Source organism: Gekko japonicus, unplaced genomic scaffold (genome assembly GCF_001447785.1).
Source record: "Gekko japonicus isolate JY-2015 unplaced genomic scaffold, Gekko_japonicus_V1.1 scaffold1469, whole genome shotgun sequence".
NCBI lineage: Eukaryota > Metazoa > Chordata > Lepidosauria > Squamata > Gekkonidae > Gekko > Gekko japonicus.
In genome coordinates, this window is record NW_015163133.1 from 277563 (window position 1) to 300083 (window position 22521).

The 22521-nt window shown below is 46.6% G+C and overlaps 1 protein-coding gene across 1 annotated transcript in view; it reads right to left on the bottom strand.

The window, feature by feature from the left end:
• PTCD3 (pentatricopeptide repeat domain 3) overlaps nt 1–22521 on the bottom strand; it is a 64463-nt gene that overhangs the window by 35574 nt on the left and 6368 nt on the right. The window contains exons 5-14 of the mRNA XM_015406946.1: nt 21693–21761; nt 20834–20938; nt 19071–19194; nt 12357–12472; nt 11451–11524; nt 9179–9266; nt 9021–9081; nt 7668–7750; nt 4959–5103; nt 2257–2307 (exon numbers count right to left, since the gene is read on the bottom strand). Coding sequence (XP_015262432.1) covers nt 2257–2307; nt 4959–5103; nt 7668–7750; nt 9021–9081; nt 9179–9266; nt 11451–11524; nt 12357–12472; nt 19071–19194; nt 20834–20938; nt 21693–21761 — 916 coding nt within the window. The remainder of the gene's footprint in view (nt 1–2256; nt 2308–4958; nt 5104–7667; nt 7751–9020; nt 9082–9178; nt 9267–11450; nt 11525–12356; nt 12473–19070; nt 19195–20833; nt 20939–21692; nt 21762–22521) is intronic.

Below are 22521 nucleotides of genomic sequence, written 5' to 3' on the forward strand. Positions count from 1 at the left end.
CCCCATCAGCGTATCCTAAACAGTTAGGAATATTTGTTCCCATGGGCATCATCTTCTACTGACCACAACATTGAATTTCACTTGCCACATTGCTACCCATTCATCCAGTTTAGATCCTTAGAGCTCTTCGCAACCTGCCTTGGTTTGCATCATCCTGTATATTTTGGTATCCACCTGGACACTATACTGCTCACTCCAATGCCAAACTGTCTATGAACCAGTACCAAAATCAATCATTGTGGGGCCTCAAGGCTCACCCCACCCCTGCAAGAGCTTATCTTTTATTCAAACTCTGCTTCCTGTCATCTAACCAATGTTTAATCCATGAAAGTAAACAACGCCACACCATCCTCTACATGACAGCCCTTCGAGTACTTGAAGATGGTTTTGAAGTTTCTGTGTTGGTTGGGATATATTTTCCCAGCCATAGTACTTCCAGAATTAAGCACCTTAACCAACAAAGCACTTTGGCCTGATCCAACATTGGCGTCTCTTATGTTCTTATGTTCTTAAAGCTTCCAGTGGAAGTCAGAAACTTTCACAAGTCCTGTCTCTACTCATGAATGGAGCAAGTCACTTAAGGAAAAATAGGTCTAATGTTTACATAACATTAAAGGTAACACGGAAATTGAAATATATGTCCTAGAGTTTTCTGACTGCTATGCACTATCATCCTTCAGTACTCCTTTTACCCCTTGGTCGTCCAAGGGCCCCACTGCCTCCCTGGCTGGTTTCCTGCTTCTAATATATTTGAAGGCAGTTTTACTGTTGGTCTTTATGTTTTTTGCTATATGCTCCTCATATTCCCTTTTTGCCTGCCTGACCACAGACTTGCATTTTATTTGCCACAGCCTGTGTTCCCTTTTATCAGCCTCACTGAGACTAGCTTTCCACCACTTAAAGGAATCCTTCTTACCTTTTACAGCTTCCATTACTTTGTTTGTTAACCATGTAGGCTTTTTCCTATACCTATTTGTGCCTTTCCTAACCTGCGGAATATATTTTTTTTTTTTTGATCTTCTAGGATCGTAGTTTTAAATAGTCTCCAAGCTTCCCCAATGGTTTTGACCCTTTCTACTTTTCCTTTCAGTTTCCTCCCCACATGTCCCCTCATATCAGAGAAGTTATCCCTTTTAAAGTTAAAAGTGGGTGTGTCGGCCTTTTTGGGCAACCCTATTTATACAAATGTTGGAACTCAATCACATTATGGTCACTGTTCCCACTTGTGGAGCAGAGGCCTGAGGGGCAGGTGTGGAAGCCTCGTACCCATTACCAGATCACTGAAAAGCGGCTGATCTATCCGAGCCGTCTGCAACAGTTGCGGCAGGTTCTGCCCGGTTCTCTGATGCCATCGGGGCCTTTCCCCCAAGCATGGCCCTGCCCCTGATGGCCCAGAGGCTACCCCAAATTTGTCAGATTCCAGAAGCTGAGCAGGGTGGACCCGGGTCAGTACGTGGGTGGGAGACCACCAATTAAATCAAGGGTTGCTATGCAGAGACAGGCCATGGCAAAACCACCTCTGTTTGTCTGTTCCCTTGAAACCCCGACGGGGTGACCATACGTCAGCTGTGGCTTGGCTGCGCTTTCCACCACCCCACAAGAGGCTGTGCCTGGCTAGCCATCTTTCGACAGGGGATGCAAGCGCTCCCCCAAGCAGAGAAGGCAATGCTTGTTGTTTTCCTCCACCCTGCTCAAAGGGCTTGAGGACGGTCTTTTGAGCCACAGGCACTTCAGCACAGTGTCGGAGGAGAAAACTATACACACTATGTAAGCAATGCTAACTGGTATGACTAACTGTATACACACTAAGTAGTATGAAAACCTGGGAGTTTTTGAAACATATTTGAAACAGAACAACAAAGAAAACTAGCTCTGAGGGAAACAGATACCTCAAAGAAAAGGTTCCCAGTTGATGCTATGGTTGCAGCAGATGACAGAACGGAGTAGAAGGCGTGACTCCCCCCCCCGGGCACATGCAGTCTAGGCTGCATCTGAGGGGAGAAAGGTTTTAAACCTAAAATCTAGCTCTAGGTGTTAGGTTGTAACACCGCAAGTTGGCTCAAATGCCTCTTCAGCTAAACTTAACTACATCAAGACTTCTAAACAAGGGTACTACTCCTGGAAAAGTGAATGGGGAGATCCAAGACAAAAGCAGCAGAAGCCATTTCTAATCTAAGGCCATTCCAACAGGAGTAGCACTAGGCTCAAGAGAGCACAGAAACAAGTTAAGCATGTATTGTTTCAGAGATTACATACCAGATTTATAAAATACGCCAAGGAGATGGTCATATGTTGCCAAGCTAGGTTCTGAAATGAATAAAGATATATGAATAAAGATGCTGAATTGTGCGGACAGAAAAGATAGTATCTTATTTGTTAATGGAGTAGTATTTAATTTTGAAGTGTTTGGGCAAATTAATTGGCTGTTTGAGCCGTTTCTTAATTTGCCCACAGTAGAAAAACTAAGACTGAACCCAGATTCCCATGAAGATAGATTGAGATGGGTAGCCAAGTTGGTCTGAAGCAACAGATCAAAGTTCGAGTCTACTGGCACCTTTAAGACTTACAAAGTTTAATTCTGGGTAGAAGCTATACCCATAATTAAACTTTTAATTAATTGAAACGAGCCAGTAAATCCGAGGCTCTGTCACACCACACCTCACTGGAGGAGGGGGGGGATGCCTTTATGAAGGCTGGCACGCAGCAAAAGCATTTGAAAAAGAGCCCCTTTTCATCCAGCTCCACCCAATCATGCCTTCAGGGTAACTTGGTGACAGAAACAGCAGATAGCTCTGTCGTGTGATCCCTCAGGCAGATAAGGCACAGAGATTGGGCGTTTTATCAGCCACAGTTATCACAATCCAGAAAGCCCATTTTGAACTGTAACAACAAAGTGGAAGGTCAGAAATTTTTCTTTTTTGAATGCACTAGAATGACTATTGGTGACCAAAAAAACTTTTAAAGAGAAACAAGCCTCCTCATCCTCCAGAATGAGGTGAAGAAAAAACCGAGAACAGCACTCAGGGGTGGAAACTAGTCAGAGGGTCAGTTTTGCCTCCCTCTCTTGTATACTATCCTTTTCACTGTCTATACTCTTAAACCTTTCTGCCTTTTCTCCTTTCTTTTTCTTTTTTTTTGCTCCTTCTCTTTAATGACACACACTTCATCACAATATTGCTTGTAATGAACATGAGCTGCTCTTGCAATTGGTATACCTTGTTTATGTATACATGATATAAAGTTTCTTTGACCATTATGTGGCTAAGTTCTCTCTGATATCCTGGCCCTTTCATGTGGGAAAGCAGTGCAGAATAAATCACTATTCTCCTGGCTGGAAATTGGGAACTGGAATCCTTATACGTCATGAGAGGCCGAGATGGAATCTGTTTACTGCTCGCTGAAGCAGTCAGTGTAACCTTGAAGAGGGGGAGCAACTGATAAGAGTAAGACTTAGCAATGTTCGACCAATCATCCTCTTCTCATTCTGTCGTCTCAGCTTTTTCAGTTTTGCCTCCTTCTCTTGTATACCATCCTTTTCACACTGTCTATCCTCTTAAACCTTTCTGCCTTTTCTCCTTTTTTTTTTTTGCTCCTTCTCTTTAATGACACACACTTCATCACAATATTGCTTGTAATGAACATGAGCTGCTCTTGCAATTTGTAAAAGCTCCTGTGTGGTATTAACATGGTATACCTTGTTTTTGTATACATGACATAAAGTTTCTTTGACCATTATGTGGCCATTCTAAGTTCTCTCTGATATCCTGGCCCTTTCATTGGCCAAAACGCGACCAGATTTTGAAAACCCTCTTTCTATGTCCGCAGTACCATGCGATAATGATAATGCTGCTTTCACCACCTGGGTAACCAGTGGGCATTTTGGATCCCCCGGTGTGTCTTTTCAAAGAACTGATTCCAGTATGTATCTATGCAGCAAGTTTCACTGGCAGTTTCATCTTCAAGTCTTAAGAAGTTTCCATTCACCGGCAATCATGTCCAGTGGACTATCCATCGGGAGTGCTGCTGCTACTTCCATTATATCCTTGTGGGTTCCTTCCTTGACACACTGTGCCAGAGCTAAACATTGAACCTAAACATTATCTCTCAATAAACAAATCACTGCCAAGAGAGTGTTGTTGGGAGTAGAGATGTGAAGGCCCGGGAAAAAACTGGAAAAATTCGGGAAAAAAACGGTTTCCCCCCGTTTTTTTCCTGAAGCCTTTTTGTTTTTTTCCGAAAAATTGAAAGAAAAAAAAAATGATTATGGCTCATGCAACCAAATATCACCTCTGCAGATATGTTTCTATACTTTATGGAAGATTTCACCAAATCACTTTTACTCTTAGGAACTAAGCCCTTAAAGTACTTCATAACTGAACTGAAAACAATCTGTCTTCTCACTGGGAAGTCATCATGTTTCCCCCCAAATGCAGTAATGAAAACACCCTCCCCCCACAAACTGCATTCACAAAAATCAAAGAAATGCTGACTTTACTGACCAATTTTTTTTAAAAATTGACAAATTACTGAGATTAAAAAACCTGACGTTTACGGATTTTACTGACCATTTCCCACCCCGATCCTGTCTTTGCAGTGGCAAAAAGACAACCAAAGGTGCAGCACCTTTTCTCCTGATCATGTCATGGTTTTGGAGGGAAATCACCAGAGAGGAGGGGTGCTCCAAGCCCTACTAGGATGCTTTGGAAATCGTTTCCATGGCTGGCCTGCACACTTGCAGTCCCAACGTGCGACTGCACAGAAGCGACAAAGGTGAATACCCCATGCAGCACTGCCCCATGCTTATGACCATGCCATCCTATGAACCAGGGGGCTCAATGCTTTGACATGAAATTGCAACAGCCCTTTTTTGCAGCCACATCGATGGCATCAGTTGATGTCTCCCATTTGAATGTTTTGGAAGCACAGAACGACGATCTCGAGATGGAAAAAACGCTTACCTATACGGAGTGCACTCATCTCACTCAAGGTCTGCAAGGCCATGCTCCTGCCCAAAGAGCCACACTGCCTCAGTGCCTTCAGCACAGAATTAAAGGTTAGCAGGTTTGGCTGTACATTCTGCTGAGCCATCTCTTTCAGCAAGCCCTGTTAAAAAATGGACCCAAGAAGCAAGATTAGCAAGAATTAGAACCAGTTCAACACTATAAAGATGTAGAGGACAAGTTCTCAGTACTGTTCCCAACAGAGAGGGATTGCTCTATCTCCGATCTAAATATTTATCCAGATGAATTGCATTAAGATGTTCCATTGAAGCCAATGTTTCACAATCAAATATACTTTCTTTAAAGCTTCAGAACATCAAATCACGTTCAAACGCGAAGGGTTGGCAGTAGCCCCAAATTTATAGCTACCAGGCCAACATTCCAACCCTTGCCCATCACGGTCAGTAACACTGAACTGGCGGGGACTGGCTGACTGGGTCCAAGAAAAGGTAAATGCTTCCACAGAAGAGGGTTAGTCTCCACTCCCCACCATCTCGAAAGAGATAATGAAGAACTCTCTCCGTGATCCAAGAAGTGTGCTATTTATTTATTTGACTCGTGCCCCGCCCTCCACGCCGAAGCAGGCTCAGGGCAGCTTACATAAAAAGATTAAAACAAATAAAAACGGAACATTTATAAAGTGCTACTATGCAATATTGCATATGTGATAGAAGAACACAGTAATGAATCAGTCATAGTGGGAATACAGTCAGCAATAATGACTGTTATCGTGGTCCCATGCTAAATTCCGCTGCTGCTGCTGCTGGTTCCAGGGCATAATCTTAAACCTATATTCAACTCTTAGGTGCGGCTCCTCAGTTGAATGCATGATGGAAGAGCTCCGTCTTACAGGCCCTGCGGAACTGTAAAAGGTCCCGCAGGGCCCTAATATCTTCCAGGAGTCCATTCTACCAGCGCGGAGCCGCCACAGAATAAAGCCCTGGCCCTGGCCGTAGCCAGCCTGGCATCTTTAGGACCAGGGGGAGCCAGAAGATTTTGATACCCTGAACACAGTGCTCTCTGGGGAACAAACTATTTGCTGGTGGTCAATAGTCCCTTCTTCTGGGCCCAGTGTTCCAGTGTTTGCTGACAGTGTCACTCCAGCTCTGGGATAAAATGGCTTGTCTCACTATTACACAGGAGGATCATCAATGCTGCATTTTGGTCACTTGTGTGTAATTGTGTTACATCCCAGGGGTCTGTGGCTATAACACCATTCTGCTTCCTTCCATGCAGCTCGTTCAACATTTCTTCCAACAGGATACTCATCTCCTGTTCTGACTTGTAGCAGCTTAGTTTGATTCAGTGGAATGTTTGGCAAGTTTATAGGTTATGGAATTATAGCGTTCAAATGTGGTTTGGAACACTGTTTTTGCATGTGTTAACCTGGTATTGAACTTCCATCTTTAAAGACTTCAGCTTTCATAACATGATCGTTGGGATTCATTTCCCCCCACTATACATCCACGTTCCGTGCACGGCCTCGGTGTTTAGTCATGCCGGCCACATGACCATGGAAACGTCTTCGGACAGCGCTGGCTCTTCGGCTTTGAAACGGAGATGAGCACCGCAACCCTAGAGTCGGACTCGACTAGCTTTCGAGCAAGGGAACCTTTACCTTTTATACATCCGCCCTGACCTGCATGGACCAGTCTAGCCTGATCTTGTCAGATCGTGGAAGAAGAAGAAGAGTTGGATGCATGCCCCATGGCCCTTCACGCAGAATCTCAAGAGCGGCTTACAATCTCCCTCCCTTCCTCTCCCCACAACAGACACCCTGTGAGGTAGGTGGGGCTGAGAGCTCTGAGAGAACTGTGACTGACCCAAGGTCACCCAGCTGGCTTCATGTGGAGGAAGAGTGGGGAATCAAACCCGGTTCTCCAGATTAGAACCCACCACTCTTAACCACTACACCAAACTGGCTCTGACAAGCAGTGTCAGCCCTGGTCAGTATTTGGACGGGAGACCTCCAAAGGACACCAGAGTTGTGACATAAAGGGAAGCAGGCAGGCAAGGGCAGGCCACCTCTGAACATCCGAAGGGAGGCAGGCAGGCAAGGGCAAAAACCACCTCTGAACATCCCTCTCCTTGACAACTCTATAGGGTCACCCTAAGTCAGCTGCAACCTGACAGCAAAACACACACACACACCCTGTACATCCACCTGAAGTCAGATATACTTACGGCATTATGATGTAAATAACAAGAGTAGATTTAAGTTAATCTCAAAGCAAACCTGCAATTCTAAAGGTTGCAGATTCTGGATCTGGACTCAGATTCAGCTGCCTACCTTAGCAATTCATGTTCTGTAATAGATATTACCTACCCTGAATGATTTTTAGCATGAATGTAACAAAGGTTCAAAACAAGTATACAACCTGAAATCTTGTTATATTTTAACACTTTTTTTTGCACATCATGACTACCAAACAAAGTCAGCCGTAATGCACACTTATAATCTAGACTATGTGTTGAATCCCCATGCATGTCATGGAAGCTTGTTGCCTGACCGTGGGCCAGTTACATACTCTCAGCCTAACCTACCTCACAGGGTTGTTGTGAGGATAAATTGGGGAAAGGGGAACCTTGTGCAGCACCCTGCACTCCCTGAAAGTAGAAAATGTTCTAGACAGATACTTGTAAACATATCCCCTTTTGCGTACTTACTTCAACAAGGTCCCATCTTTCAACATATTTATCCTTTACTTCCACAGCTGATAAAACTAATGCATTAAAGGTATACACGTCACCTGAAAGACATTGGAAAGGCAGTTAGACTCCAAGCCGCTGTTCAGTGCCTATGTGCAAATGGGTGTCAGGTGGCTCAGTGCAAGGCAGAGTTGTCATGTGAGCCCCTCTCCAGACAGCCAGCCACATGCCAGCAGACCTGGAGCTCAGGCAGCTCACACTCAGCTCCCATGATCTAGCTGAGGTCTGTACCCCTGCGCCAATCATCACTGCCACCAGCAACCCTCAAAGTGATAAGCAAACAACCACCAAGCCATGATTCACTGGGATAGGGGTCACATTTCTGACAAGAGCACAGCCAACATAGTACTAATGACTGCCAATGGCTCACACTGACCTAGGCACCACAGACGGGGCCAAGGCAAATTATTCATGCCCTCAGAGCATTAATAAGCTGGCCTTTTTGGACCCAAGGCAAGTAACGGAATAAAAACCACATAAATTAGAACAGGAAGCAGCAGAAAACTTATAAATAACATTTATTTATTTATTTTTGGATTTATATCCCGCCCTCTCCGAAGGCTCAGGGCGGCTAACGACGAGGCACAAGTGCCAGAATTAAAACAGATAAAACAGTCTAAAACCATAAAACAATACAGTACAACAACAAAGTGTCAGTGCAAGATGGGGTAGAACTGCCTCAAATGGTACTGGTCCCACAACTTGTCAGCACCCTCTCCCTTCCAGGGTCACCTCGCACCCGGATGGAACCACATATTAGTGGTCGTGGTGCGATGCTGCAAACCTATCGGTGGTGGAATTGAAGTGCCGGCGGCTCCTACTCATCCGGAAGAGACCCTTGCCTCCAAGGTCAACAGACTCCAAAACGGACTGAGACATTCCAAAGGCTCTCTTAAAACGTTCAACCGTACCAATTCTTATGGGAGCGCAAAAGACAAATAGGCCCTTCCCTTCTAACTTTTTCTGGACATCTGTTCCACAGGCCTGGAGTAACTACAGAGACAGCCCTTGAGGAGACAGGAGTGGAAAGCACCTTTCCAGGGGCTGGGATAAGGGGTTTCATATCAATCTATTGGGGGGGGTAAATTAAATGGGGGGGAAGCAGCAAACCCCGTGTCACTGGACAATATTTCCCGCACTCATCCAGAAGCCCCCTCCATGGTGCACGCTGATGTGTGGCTCCGCCCCCCCAAATCACTCTGTTATCAATCTGTTGTAAGCCGCCCTTAGCCCTACCTGTAGGGAAGGGGGGCCTAACAAATCTAATTTAACAACTAAATAATAAATAAATAAATAAATGATAAGACTCACCCTTAAGCCCGTTGTTCAACAAGTCCGTGTACATGTCAAAAGCCTTGGAGTGTGCTCTGTGCTGAAAATAGACCCAAAAAAATTGGGGACAGTTATACGGATCTGCCAGGAAAAGCCTAAGTGAACCAGGTATTCAAGGATGACGACGGCGACCGTACCTTCACCATTCCTCTGATCATTGTACAATACGAGTGCGCATTTTTCTCTGGCATGAGGCTGAACACCCGCTCGGCATTGTTCTTCTCACTGTGGCCAAGGGTAGGAAAGGGAGTTTGACAGTATTAGATCGTTGAAATACACAATATTAAAAATGTTTGCAAAGTAAATGGGTTTGTTCCCTTGTCACAAGCATAACGTATCAGGGAAGATTCCAAAATCCTCTGTCCATAACATGTTCTTGGGCTGGGCACTGGCACTCTGATCTATGTCAACCCTTACTTAGGAAGACATGGCTATCCGTTTACATTTGCACGTGATCCAAAAGCATGCACACCAAAGTCATGTGATAAGAAGGGAAGAGGAGGAGGTTGGATTTCTACCCCACCCTTCACTCAGGAGACTCAGAGCGGCTTACAAACTCCTTTCCCTTCCCCTCCTCACCACAGACACCCTGTGAAGCAGGTGGGGCTGAGAGAGCTCTTTCCAGAACTGTCCTTGAGAGAACAGCTCTGCCAGAACTTCCAGTTTTGGCGATTTGAGCCTTGGACACGTTCCACTGAGCTCCCGATGGAGGTGCACCGAGACGCGGCGGACAGGAGGGGCCCCAGTTGGATCCTGGCCCCCCTGGAGTCCTTGTAGGGGTCTCCCAGGCTGGGGTGCTGAGGAGAGCCTCTCCCAAGGCGACGGCTGAGGGATCAAGGTTCTCCCTACCCTGAGAGGTCCTGCCACCGCGGCAACAAGAGTTTGCTACCGGACGAGCGGACAAGCGATCAAGTGCAATTACTCTACCACTATGACTCAAATATGAAAACAGTGAGTTAAGCGATCCCCTCTATAAGCACTTATATCTCCAAAACCAACAGCTTTAACTAAAGAAATAAGCGGCAGGTGGGGGAGAATTGGGGATACCCCCCCGAAACTGAGCGGTCCGTGAGCGATTAAAAAAAAAGAGAACGAGTGGAACTAACCGTGTGAGACTGCAAACGAGGCCGAAAGGTGCAAATTAATTCAAAGCATATTTAAATCGGAGAACTTTGACTTTAAATCCAAAAACTTTCTTCTTGGGTAAACGATGTCTGGTAGAGGGAGAAGAATGGCGCCAGAAAAGAAACCTCTCAGAGGAAACACTGCACCAACAACTCCCACCCAGACACAGGAAGCAGCTGCTGACTTTCCTAATATGCTGGCAACGGCACTGCGCCCCCTGCTGGCAAAGGTAAAGGTTCCCTTGCTCGAAAGCCAGTAGAGCCCGACTCTAGGGTTGCGGTGCTCATCTCCATTTCCAAGCCGAAGAGCCAGCGCTGTCCGAAGACATTTCCGTGGTCATGTGGCCGGCATGACTAAACACCAAGGCACATGGAACGCTGTGACCTTCCCACCGAAGTGGTACCTATTTATCTACTTGCAATTTCTTGCTTTCGAACTGCTAGGTTGGCAGGAGCTGGAACTAGAGATGGGAGCTCACTCCGTCATGCGGCACCCGGGTCTCGAACTGCTGGACTACTGACCTTCCACAGCCTGCAGTTCAGTGTCTTAACCACTTGAGCTACCTGCTGGAGCAGATGTCTAATATCAACAGTAAGCTGGATGGTGTCCAAAAGCAACTGACACAGATGGATAAGAGAGCAGATAAAACCGACGGAGCCATCAAGAAAGTTGAAACCAAAACCAAAAATATCGAACAAAAATTGGGAGGATGTGGGAAAAGAGAGAGCTGCAGACAAAGGCCAATTGTTACAACTACAAATGGAAAGATCAATGTATGTCCTACCCTTTCAAGGCATTCCTATTCCTGAGCAAAAAGGAGAAAACCTGAGCAAGGCTGTTAATGACAGGATAGGAGGATGTTACCATGTCAGAAGTAACTTGACAGCACTTAACTCACAATGTCAAAGTCATGCAAAGTATCAGTGCTGCTGCACACTGCTTTGGTTAGACCTCGCCTGGAGCACTGGGTTCAGTTTTGAGCGCCAGAGTTTAGGAAGGATGTCGATAAGCAGGAAGGAGTCCACCATAGGGGACAAAGCTGGTGAGAGGTAGGAGACCATGTCCTAGGAGGAGAAGCTGAGAATATCTATGTTTATGAGATGATATGACTGCCACATTCCAAGACTTAAAGAGATGCCACATGTGGAAGACAGGGCAGATATGTTTTCAGTCGTGTTGGATGACAAGACTCTGACGAATAGATATCACCTAAGAAGTGCTCAGGATTTCCTTATACAGTAGAGATAACTACATTTCAAGGAACTATTGGTATCACTTTTATACCTCCACTTAACGCAAGCGATATCAGAAGTACGCCACATGCTGCCTCTCTGCTTTCGTGCTTCCATACCTTCCTCCTGCAAAAAGAAGATTTCAAGTATCAGTCTTCCAGTCTGGTGTTATTTGTTTGTAACTTACCTGGAACTGAGGCTGAACGATGAAGTAGCTAAAATGACAGATGACACCATTTTTTCAGGGTAGTGAAAACCAAAGTGGATCGATTAAGAGCTCCCAGAGGATCCCTCCAAACTGGGTGGGCAGGTAAAAACACAGCAAGCGAAGCTCCATGTAAGTAAGTAAGAAGAGATAAATATTTGAGGCAAAAACCCCCCAACTTTACATGTGCACTGATGAGGTCTGAACTAGAGGTGACTGTCCAGGAAGAAAAATCTTGGGTTTGTAAAGATCCAAAAGCTTGGTTGTATTTGGAACACTGGGTATAGTTCTGTTTGCCTCATCTCTAAAAGAAGACTGTGGAGCTGGAAAAAGGATGCAAAAGAGTAACCAAATGAGAGCTACTAGAGTGTGAGAAAAGGCCAAAGACTTTGCAGTTTATAAAAAAGATAACTGTAGGGTGACAGGATAGACTGATACGGGGTATGGAGAGAGAAAGAGAGAGAAAACTTTTACACTCTCTCTCTCTCCCCAAAGACAGAAACCCAGGGGACCGCAATAAAGCTGATGGGTTCAGAACTGAAAGCACCAGCACCCAGAGAAACCAGGCAAGCGGAGACTCTCAGCTATTTAAAGGGACTATTTCCCATAGCACATTCTCAAGTAATGCCAGCTCTGTGTTTCAGAGGTAATTCTGACACGGGAGATCATACTAATTTTTAAAATAGCCTGACCCTCTTGAAAGTATTATTTTCAATAATATAAGCAAAGCAATGCCTAGCTCTCTGTTCTTACCTGTTCTTCCGATTCCCCGTTGCCTGCAGAATGGGTGTCCTGAACAGGTTCCCTGTCTCCATAAAAGCATAAGAGATCCAGAAGACTGTTTGATGTCTCCAGAGACACAGAAGTTCCTGAAGACAGTAAAACCAATAACACACTGATTCAGATGCATTCTACACTTATACCTAGCTTACGTGTACATTTTCATCTCTTGATGACTCATGGATAAATGTGTAATCCATGTCTAATTGTTAATATTAATAGGAAAGAGCAAGAGTCCAACAGCACCTTAAAGAATTTAAAGTTTTTCTGCAGATGCCAATCTGCAAATGGGCAAAATCAACCACTGCCCATACAGGTGCCTTCTCCGTTGGGGCCCCCCACCCTGTGGAACGGCCGGCCTGAGGAGGTCAGGAAGGTTCCCGCTCTCCGGGCTTCCCACAAAACAGGCAGAACTGAATTATTCAAGGGGGCTTTTCCATGCAGGCAATAAGGCCGCACTGTACGAAGTTACTTGGATAAATGATACGGGACTGTGGTCTATACTGCTGTGTACAGCTTCCTGTAAGCTGGATCCTACTATGTAATTTTGCATGATTTGACGTGACATGTTAATATCTCTGCATTGCTTCAGATTTCTGTCTGGTTCTACAACCCTAATCCTATTGCAGTGTTTAGTGAACGTCCCAGAAAACTCAGTTTCCTTTGGCTGGGTCAACAGCACAGGCTTGATGAGGGGCCCAAAGCACTGCCTGTTGCCAGACCCCAGAGGACTCTGTGTGTGTGTGTGTGTGGCCCACACCCACGCACCTCCTGGCCCCTGGCACAGGATCCCAAATTCTGCGTATGCACAGGTAGAAGCGGAGGCCAGGCCACCTGTGGATGTCTGTGCGCTGCCTAAGAGAGAAGCAAGGAAAGGGGAGGGAGAGGGGGACCTGCAGATCAATGCGAGAAATCAGGCTTGGTCCATGGGGAGAAAGGAGAGGTGGAAAGGGGGCAGAATGGAGCTTTGGGGCTTCGCACAGAGAGGCTGGCCAACAGCTGGGGGAGAGAACAAAACATTGGACTTACCACGAGGGTTTCTTCTCCTCAGTGGAACGGAAGGTATCCTGAAGTGGGTTACACCACCCACTCGCTCTGCAGAGGCAGGGCTGAGCAAATTATTTTCACACTGCTCCTACATCCAGCTGGGGGCAAGCCCCAGTTCAGACTTGCCGGGCTTGCAGTTGAAAAGAATTCCACAGTTCTTCCGCTGAACATTGTTCTTTGAAACACCTTTTCATTCCTCCCCCAGAAATCCTTCCCGCCCTGTGGGGGAAAGGGATGCTTCCACTGCCACTGAGGAGGAGGAGGAGCCCTAACAGCAAGTCCACTGTTTCATACTTGCCGGGCTTGCAGTTGGAAGGAATTCCACAGTTCTTCCGCTGAACATTGTTCTTTGAAACACCTTTTCATTCCTCCCCCAGAAATCCTTCCCGCCCTGTGGGGGAAAGGGATGCTTCCACTGCCACTGAGGAGGAGGAGGAGCCCTAACAGCAAGTCCAATGTCTCCTTCTCCATCAGTGGCAGAAAGTATCCTGAAGTGGGATGCTGGAACAGCTGAATCTTCCTGGGGGGGTGGGGGGTGTGTGATTTGCTGCGAGTCAGAGGAATCCCCTGGCAGGACCACGTGGCAGAGGGACTCTCTTGCTGCAGGCAGCCTCCGCAGGCCGGCAGGTGTCCAATTTATAGTGCCTGGCAAAGGTGGAGACCGATGTCCAGGTTGCTGCCTGGCAGATTCCCTCAAGTGAAGCAGCGGCAGAAAAAGCCACGGGGGCGGCAGCCGCCACCCTGACGGGAGTGTGGGCTCTGACTCCTTTGGGAAGTGGCAAACATTGGGCCTCAAACGCTAAGAAGACGCATGCCTTAATCTACCTGATGATAGTGGTCTCTGATACATTGTTAGTCAGGGAAGACAGGATGAAAGAAACAAAACAGTGAGTCTGTGGTCCTTAAGGACTGCGTGTTCTTCTGGTGCCATTCCTCCTCATGGGGGCACGCAGGTGGTGGGCAGAAGGATGGTAAGTAAATTTCTCGGTCCTTATGAAAGACGGAGTTTATCTTTCGTACAGAAGAGGGATCTGTCCAGAGGATTACGGCGTACTTGTGGAAGGAGCATAGTTCTTGCCTTACTGAGAGGGCAGAGAGTCCCAAGAGGTCTTGCAGATGTGACGACCACCAGGAATGCAACCTTGAAGAATAAAACCCTCAGAGGTACTGAGCGGATGGCCCCAAACCGTGGTTGGAGTGACGCCCGCAGAACCGTGCGGAGATCCCTAGAGGGAGAATGGCGCCTTCCGGGGGTGGGCAGGAGGGGCACCCTCTCTGGGAAGTCTTCTGATGTGGGCACGAGACGAGAGCGGTATGGTGCTCCCTCTGGTGAGGACGGAGGCTAGAGCCTGCAGCTTGCCCTCTCGGGAGTACTGAGACACGAACCTGGAGTGAAACCTGGTGTGGAGGAGTTGCGGCACCTCTTCCTGCAGCCTTCCAAGCTGCCTCATAAACCCAGCTGATGGGAGAGTTTCCTGGAGGCAAGCACAATGGCTACGACCTGGGGAAAGTAGCCGTGCCTTTCCGGGGCCCATCCTTCAACCTCCACGTGGAGAACTGGAGCCAGGTTGGATCTGGATGTCGGACAAGACCCTGCACGAGAATGTCACGGGCCAGAGGTATGATGGTCCAGGGAGGTCTGACGGCCATCGCGACCACTTCCAAGAACATCCTGGCCAGAATGAGGCGATGAAGAGTTCTGTTCCCTCCCTAGGAACCCTGTTCAGAGGTCTTGATATTTATTTATTTATTTATTTTATTTTAGTTCATTTGTACCCCGCCCTCCCCGCACGCGGGCTCAGGGCGGCTTACAAGACACAAATGTAATACAATACCACAAGTTAAAACAGTTAAGGCACACGGACAAGACCCTGCACGAGAATGTCACGGGCCAGAGGTATGATGATCCAGGGAGGTCTGACGGCCATCACGACCACTTCCAAGAACATCTTGGCCAGAATGAGGCGATGAAGAGTACTTCTGTTCCCTCCCTAGGAACCTAGTTCAGTTCTGAGGCCACCCGGCTGTGAATGCACCCTGATCCTCTACTCCTTCTATCCTGAACCTGGACAGGAACCTGGGAACCTTGTGATTGGTCGGAGATGCCAAGATGTCTAGGACTGGGGTCTTGGATACTGTAACTCTGCGTGCGAGAGGATCTGGGAGGGAAAGGGCTACCAGAATTCTCTGCTTGGGGTACACTTGACAGTTGGCCCCTCCCTGTCATCCAACGCTGAGCCTTTTCAGCCACTGATTGCCTTCTGCGTTTCATCTTATAGAGGACCCCTCTTCTCTCTCTCTATTAGCGGGGCTTGGAGCTGTAGCAAGTTAACCTTTCTGAAGTTACTCTGTTCACAACCAGAAGTGAGCGGTGACTCACAAAAACTCGTCTTGTTAGTCTTTAAGGGGCTACTAGTCCAGGAGTGGCCAAACTCGCTTAACGTAACAGCCGCACAGAATAAACGTGAGATGTTTGAGAGCTGCAAGGCATGAACAAATATCACACACACGTTTTTATTGGAAAATATATGCAAATTCGATTTTTATTAGCATTCAATGAGACTGTGTGAAAAAACCACCTGTGGCTTCTGAGCAGCCGTTTGGCCACCCCTGGACTTGAGGGACTCTTGCTCTTTTCTACTGTTCAGAATAAGTTAAATGTACCTACATGAATGTATCATGTAAGATGTGCTCCTATTTTTGTAAGCAAAATTTCTCTCTCTTGTTACCATTGGAGTCAGATCATCTTTGTAATTTGTTCATCTGTTCACAAGTTAAATGTAGCTACGTTGGGATCAAGAAAGAAAAATAGCAAAAAGCTTTTTCTACACCTGATTTTTCTTTTCTGCTGTTATATGACTGTTTCATGTAAGATGTGCTCCGGTTTTCGTAAGTAAAATTTCTTTCTCTAGTTACAGTTCGAGTCAGACCATCTTCATAATTTGTTTGAACAGCATTTCCCCCCTTCACCAGGGAGCGTGGAGGATCAGGGACACTGCATACAGCTCCCGTGCTTCCAAAGCATTTTTTTTTTTACATTTAACCCCATGTGGGACGCCCAGATGCCTGGTCCTTGCCTAGAACGCTCAAGGGCTCAGTGCCCATTGGCTGGAATCCACGCCCTGGCACCTTGCAGAAGACCCACGGTGAGGATGACAGGCCGAATGGAAGTGCCCGGGACTGGAAATGCTGGCCGCAATACGCCAAGTGGAGGAACTCCCCGGACAGGGGCTGGGCATCGCTAAGGTCTACTGACACTAGGAAGTTCCCTGGTTTCAGGGCCTCCACAATAAGAGTGGAGGGTCTCCATGAGAAAGTGCCTTTTACAGACAGACCCTCCTGTTCAGTCGTTTTAGATCAAGAATGGTTCTCTTGGGCACGACATGCAAGACAAAGTTCCAGAAAATCTGAGTCTCTGAAACTGTCTCTATTACCTTATGGCTTGCATGATGAGTGCCTGTTTTTGGTTGTTCCTAGATCTGGATACTGTCCCCTGGGAGATGTATGAATTCGATTGTGTAGAGAGGGCTGACGGCATCATGCAACCCCCTGTCCTGAGTGGAGCATCTACAGGCGGGAGCAAAGGCTTGGAGACCCCCACCTATGCGGTATCATTGATGGAACTGTCCCTTCCCTGCCCCGTAAGACTGGCTGGACTGGCATGCCTCTGTTGGCTTGGGGAGAAATCTGCACTAGTTCCAGGAGGGCTTGAAGTACCTGGAACTTCTGAAGTTGCACAGCAGGAGGTGGTCTGGGAAAGCTTGGTGGATTTCCTTTCCTCCCTATTAGAGGCTGAGGGCATAGCCCCCTCTTTCTCCTTTGTTTCGACCCAACACCTCATCCAGGGCAGCATCCCAGAACAGCTTTTTGCCTAGGAAGGGAGCTGGGGAGAGGTTGTTCTTCAACAGGTGGTCCATTTACTAGTGCTTCAGCCACAGGTTAAGTCAGTCTGGTGGCCGGGGGCTCTGGCGAGATGTCCTGGTGGAATGCGCTGGAGAGGTGCTGGGGTGGGGGCAGCCACCACACCCACAGTCTTTCTGGAACGTTTGGGCGTCTTGCTGACCTTCACTCCTTCATCAGCCTGAACACTTTCTTGGTCTCGCCCTTGGTCTCTAGGCTGCTTTCGCTTCTGAAGAAGAGCTGAGGACGTTTGTCCAATGAGGAGCAAGGCTGGCAAGGACTAGGGACAGCCCACCAGCTGGATGTGGAAATAATGCAAAGCTGATTTGCACAGCCCTGCACACGGAGCACGGGGCACTTTAGGATATACCTTCCACCACTTTAGGATACCTTCCACCACCCCAAGAGTGAAAGGATAAAAGGGAGGAGGAAGTCCAGGAGCCCCTTAAAGACCAAAAGTATTTCCAGGGTATAAGCTTTCGAGACCTCATTTGGAATACTGGTGCGACCTCATTTGGAATACTGGTGAGACCTCATTTGGAATACTGTGTGCAGTTCTGGGCACCACACCTTAAAAAGGATATTATAGCTTTGGAAAAAGTGCAGAAAAGAGCAACTCGAATGATAAAAGGGTTGGAACACTTTCCCTATGAGGAAAGGTTAAAGCGCTTAGGGCTCTTTAGCTTGGAGAAAAGACGACTGAGGGGTGACATGATCGAGGTTTATAAGATTATGCATGGGAAAGAGCAGGTGGAGAAAGAGGTACTTTTCTCCCTTTCTCACAATACAAGAACTCGAGGGCACTCCATGAAACTGCAGAGCGGTCGGGTTAGAACGGATAAAAGGAAGTACTTCTTCACCCAAAGAGTGATTAACACATGGAATTCACTGCCACAGGAAGTGGCGGGTGCTACAAGCATGGACGGCTTCAAAAGGGAATTAGATAAGCATATGGAGCAGAGGTCCATCAGTGGCTATTAGCCACAAGGTATAGCTAGGGGCTCTGGGGCAAGGGATGCTCTGTCTTCTTGGTGCTAGGGGGTGTGAACAGTGGGAGGGCTTCTAATGTCCTGGCCCCACTGGTGGACCTCCTGATGGCACCTGGTATTTCTGGCCACTGTGTGACATGGAGTGTTGGACTGGATGGGCCTTTGGCCTGATCCAACATTGGCGTCTCTTATGTTCTTATGTTCTTATGAGACTCAAAGCTTTCTTCGTCAAGCAGGGAGCTTTGTATCTGGCAAACGGAGCTTTGATTCTTGAGACTCGTACCCTGGAAATCTTGTTGGCCTTTATGGTACGACTGGACTCAAATCTAGGTACCTGAATCACACCAAGTGATATGCGAATGGAGCAAAAGACAAAATTATGTTTATCATTTCTTTCAACAAAGATCAAAGAAACCACACCCCATAGCAAAACACACATTATACCCTATAGCCCACATTATTACCACCACCACCCCACGCACGCGCGCACACAGATGCACACGCTCTGCGCTTTGGAGAGGTGGGATACAGGGCCTGGTTTGCCACAGCTTGTTGGGTCCACCATTCAGCCACACCACAAGAGAGTTGGCCTCCCATGTGCTTAATGAAGCAGGCTGCTGGTCATGTAAGATATGAATTCAATTTTAACATGACTCCGTATTCTTAAAGAATCGTTCCTAAAAAGCAGTTCTGCCACTCAACACATTCAGCCTGAGAGTCTCAGAGAGAGGCAGCACAGTCAGGTGAATACCTGCTTGTTGGAGCTGATCATACATGTCTACAGCGGCTTTCACTTTTCTGAGCTGGATCCGTTCTTTAAGGGCAGCCTCCGTCACTTCTTCAAGTTGCAATTCCAAATTCTCTGGCATTAGACACTAGAAGTAAGAGGAACAGAAGATACTCATTGTCAGGTTCTCTAAGGCAGGCCAACAAACAGTGCAGCAAACCATATCCTTTACTTCAAAGGGAGGAAGGAAAGTAACTGACAATGTACTTGGGAAGGGACACATCCACCCACATCTATTCTCGCACCATCGTTGTTCCAAGGCCAAAGCAGTGTCTCAGTTAACCGCAACTTGCATTGCATAAACACACAACAGGCTCTGCCAAAGATTTAGAGGTGACACACACGTCCATCTCTCAAGCTGATATTTGCTTTCCGTTTTGCTCCTCAACCCCCCCCCCCCCGATCTGAGCTCACGAAACAGCAACAATATAACTTATTTATTCTACTGGGCTGTAAACCCTATGAAAGAGGACTTAGGCACCCCCAATTTCTCCCTTTTCAGGAGGTATTTTCCCACTCAACCACTATTCACCCATATCTATCAATGAAGTCTGAAACGTATGGCTCCCATCCAATTCATTTTGAAGAGCATCCCATTTCCCCTGCTCTCTCTAAGACTTCTTGGTCATAAAGGTAGCCCTGGGAACCCCGGCACGTCGTTCCAGCCACGGAGGAGCCCCATCTTGATACTGGGCTCCAGCAACGGGCTCCAGCCTGTGTTTGGTGTGCTGGTTAAGTGCACGGACTCTAATCTGGGAGAACCGGGTTCGATTCCCCACTCCTCCACTTGCACCTGCTGATGTGACCTTGGGCAAGCCGTCGTTCTGACAAGAGCTGTCCTTGAAAAAGAGCAGTTTGTGTCAGAGCTCTCTCGGCCCCACCTGCCTCACAGGGTGTCTGTTGTGGGGAGGGGAAGGGAAAGGAGTTTGTAAGCCACTCTGAGACTCCAAGTGAAGGGCAGGGTATAAATCCAATCTCTTCTTCTCTCAATCTCTTCTCTTCTTCTCTTCTGTGTGGGAGTGCTTAGCAGGAATGGGGGTAGGAGTCAGCCTTGGCCCTGCCGTCTACAGCACGCGCACGGATGAAAACGGTGCTCTGCTCCCACCTCGCTTCTTCCACTGCTGCTGTTCCCCCCCCCCCTCCACTGAACCCTCCGGGACTCCACTTGCCAGGCAGGCTCCTACGTTTACTCCCCTCCACTTCTCTTTATATTAGTGCTATTTGCTTACATTAGCATTTAATGTAAGCTAGGATTTATAGAACTTTATTAGTTGCTGTAGATTTCCCGGGTTGTGTGGCCGTGGTCTTGGCATTGTAGACCCTGACGTTTCGCCAGAAGCTGTGACTGGCATCCTCAGAGCTATAAACACAGAAAGATGGGGTACTCTCTGTGTCAAGGCGAGAAGAAAAATGGTAGGCAGGTAATTTATATCTACTTATGAAAAAACACAACCTACAAACAGTATTCAGACCCACCAGAAAAATACAACAGATGTTAGCTGAAGGCAGCTGAAGACGATATGGCATTTGATTAGTTCTTCTCCCTACTAGCAGTTTTAAATTGGGGGGGGGGGGGGTTTAGGGGTTTAGTGGAAGTTTCTATGTATTTTACTATATTTTTTATTATTTACACTGTAAACCACCTTGAGTTCCTATGACGTAAAAGGCGGCTGATAAATGTTTCAAATAAAATAATACATAAACAGAAGAATAAAACAAAAGTTTACCGGTATATGAGGTTCAGCGATGTCCTTCTCAAAAAATATAGGATGCTTGTTAACTATGTATTTGGCGGCATTTTCCCCAGACTCTTTTGACATGAAAAACAAACGCTACAAAAAGAATATTTGTATTAATTCCTTTACCAAAAACAGTTAACATAATAATATGATCCTACACTTAGGAATACTGAGAGAATAAACACATCTTCCTTCTTTATCATAATTCTAATAAATATAAATCAAAGTTACATTTTACAGCTTGCACTTAGTGCATAAATATTCTTCATGATTTCTATTATTTAACAATGATTTCCACTAAAATTTCTATAGAACTCTGAGTGATCCAACTCAGATTTTGCAAAGCATTTCTTGAAACAGATGCTGCCACTAAGATGAGACTTCAATGGTGTGTGGAACACAGAAGGAACTGAGGATCTGTGGGGATCTTGCATGAATATACAGGGAGTTTACAGAAAACTTTAACATAAAAGCAGCAGATGTGAGTATTTCACAGATGTCTGAGTAATACCAAAATACACTGCATGTTTTTTTTACTGTGCCATTGAAAGCATGGCACAAAACTGGGGTAGAAAAACAACTTATGCTGCAATTCATACATGAAAATCCGCATGTGTTTTGTTACATACGAGGAAAACAGTAATGTGTACATGAGGTGGCTCTTAGCAGAATTTAACTGACATACAAATTCAACATGCAGCTGGCTTTTAATAATCCACCTTGGCTGCAGTTGTTGGATAAACGTCAGACTGAAAAACAAAGGGGATGTCCTTGAACAGGGCCCTGCAGCTCAAAGGGCTAAATGTTCTTAAGTGCCTGGCAAAACCCACACTACAGAGTTACTTACAAACTCGGTACTGGTTCGAGGAATAAGATAAGGGTCATCTTGAAACACTGACTGTGAAGCTGTGGGATCCTAAGAAGTAAGAGGAGGAAAGAGTTTAAACATGTTAAGTTCTACACGGATGATCACACTGCAGACTCATCCTCTTGCATTTCAGATTAAAAGCTTTCTCTTTTTTAAACTCGAAGAAATATGAGAAAGCTATCTTGTTTATGGAAGGGACCAGGGCTATTTTGGGGCAGGAACGCACAGGAACGGAGTTCCCGCTGGCTTCAGAGTTGGCCATGCCCACTACAGCTAAAACCTCTGCATGCGTGGCTACAGAGGGGAGGCCTGGAGAGCAAACACACACCCCCATCGACTCCGAGGCGGGTGGGCCGGGGGCCCCCTGGATGCCTCCCCATGCCTTCCCCGGCCTGTCCAAGGGCCAGCTTGCCCAGGCTCCCCGCAGCTGCCCAGGCAAGCCAAGGGAAGGCATGGGGGTGTGGCCTAATAGGCTAATGAGTTTCTGCTGTTGGGTGTGGCCTATTATGCTAATGAGTCCCTGCTGGGCTTCTTCTACAAAAAAAGCCCTGCAAGGGACTATTTTTAAAGACAGTACACTTAGGAACAAGTCTAAACTTTTAAAAGGTGACACAAATTATGTCTATAAGATACCAGCAAGACTAGCACACTGAGAAAGGGCAGATGTGGAATAAAACGTGGTTAATGTCTAAGGTGCCACTGGACTCTTGTTTTATTTCAAACACTAAAACATCACTGATCTTTAATCACAGTCTCATAACCAGCTAGAACACGTCAGCCACAGAAAGAGCCTTCCTCTTTTGTGTCG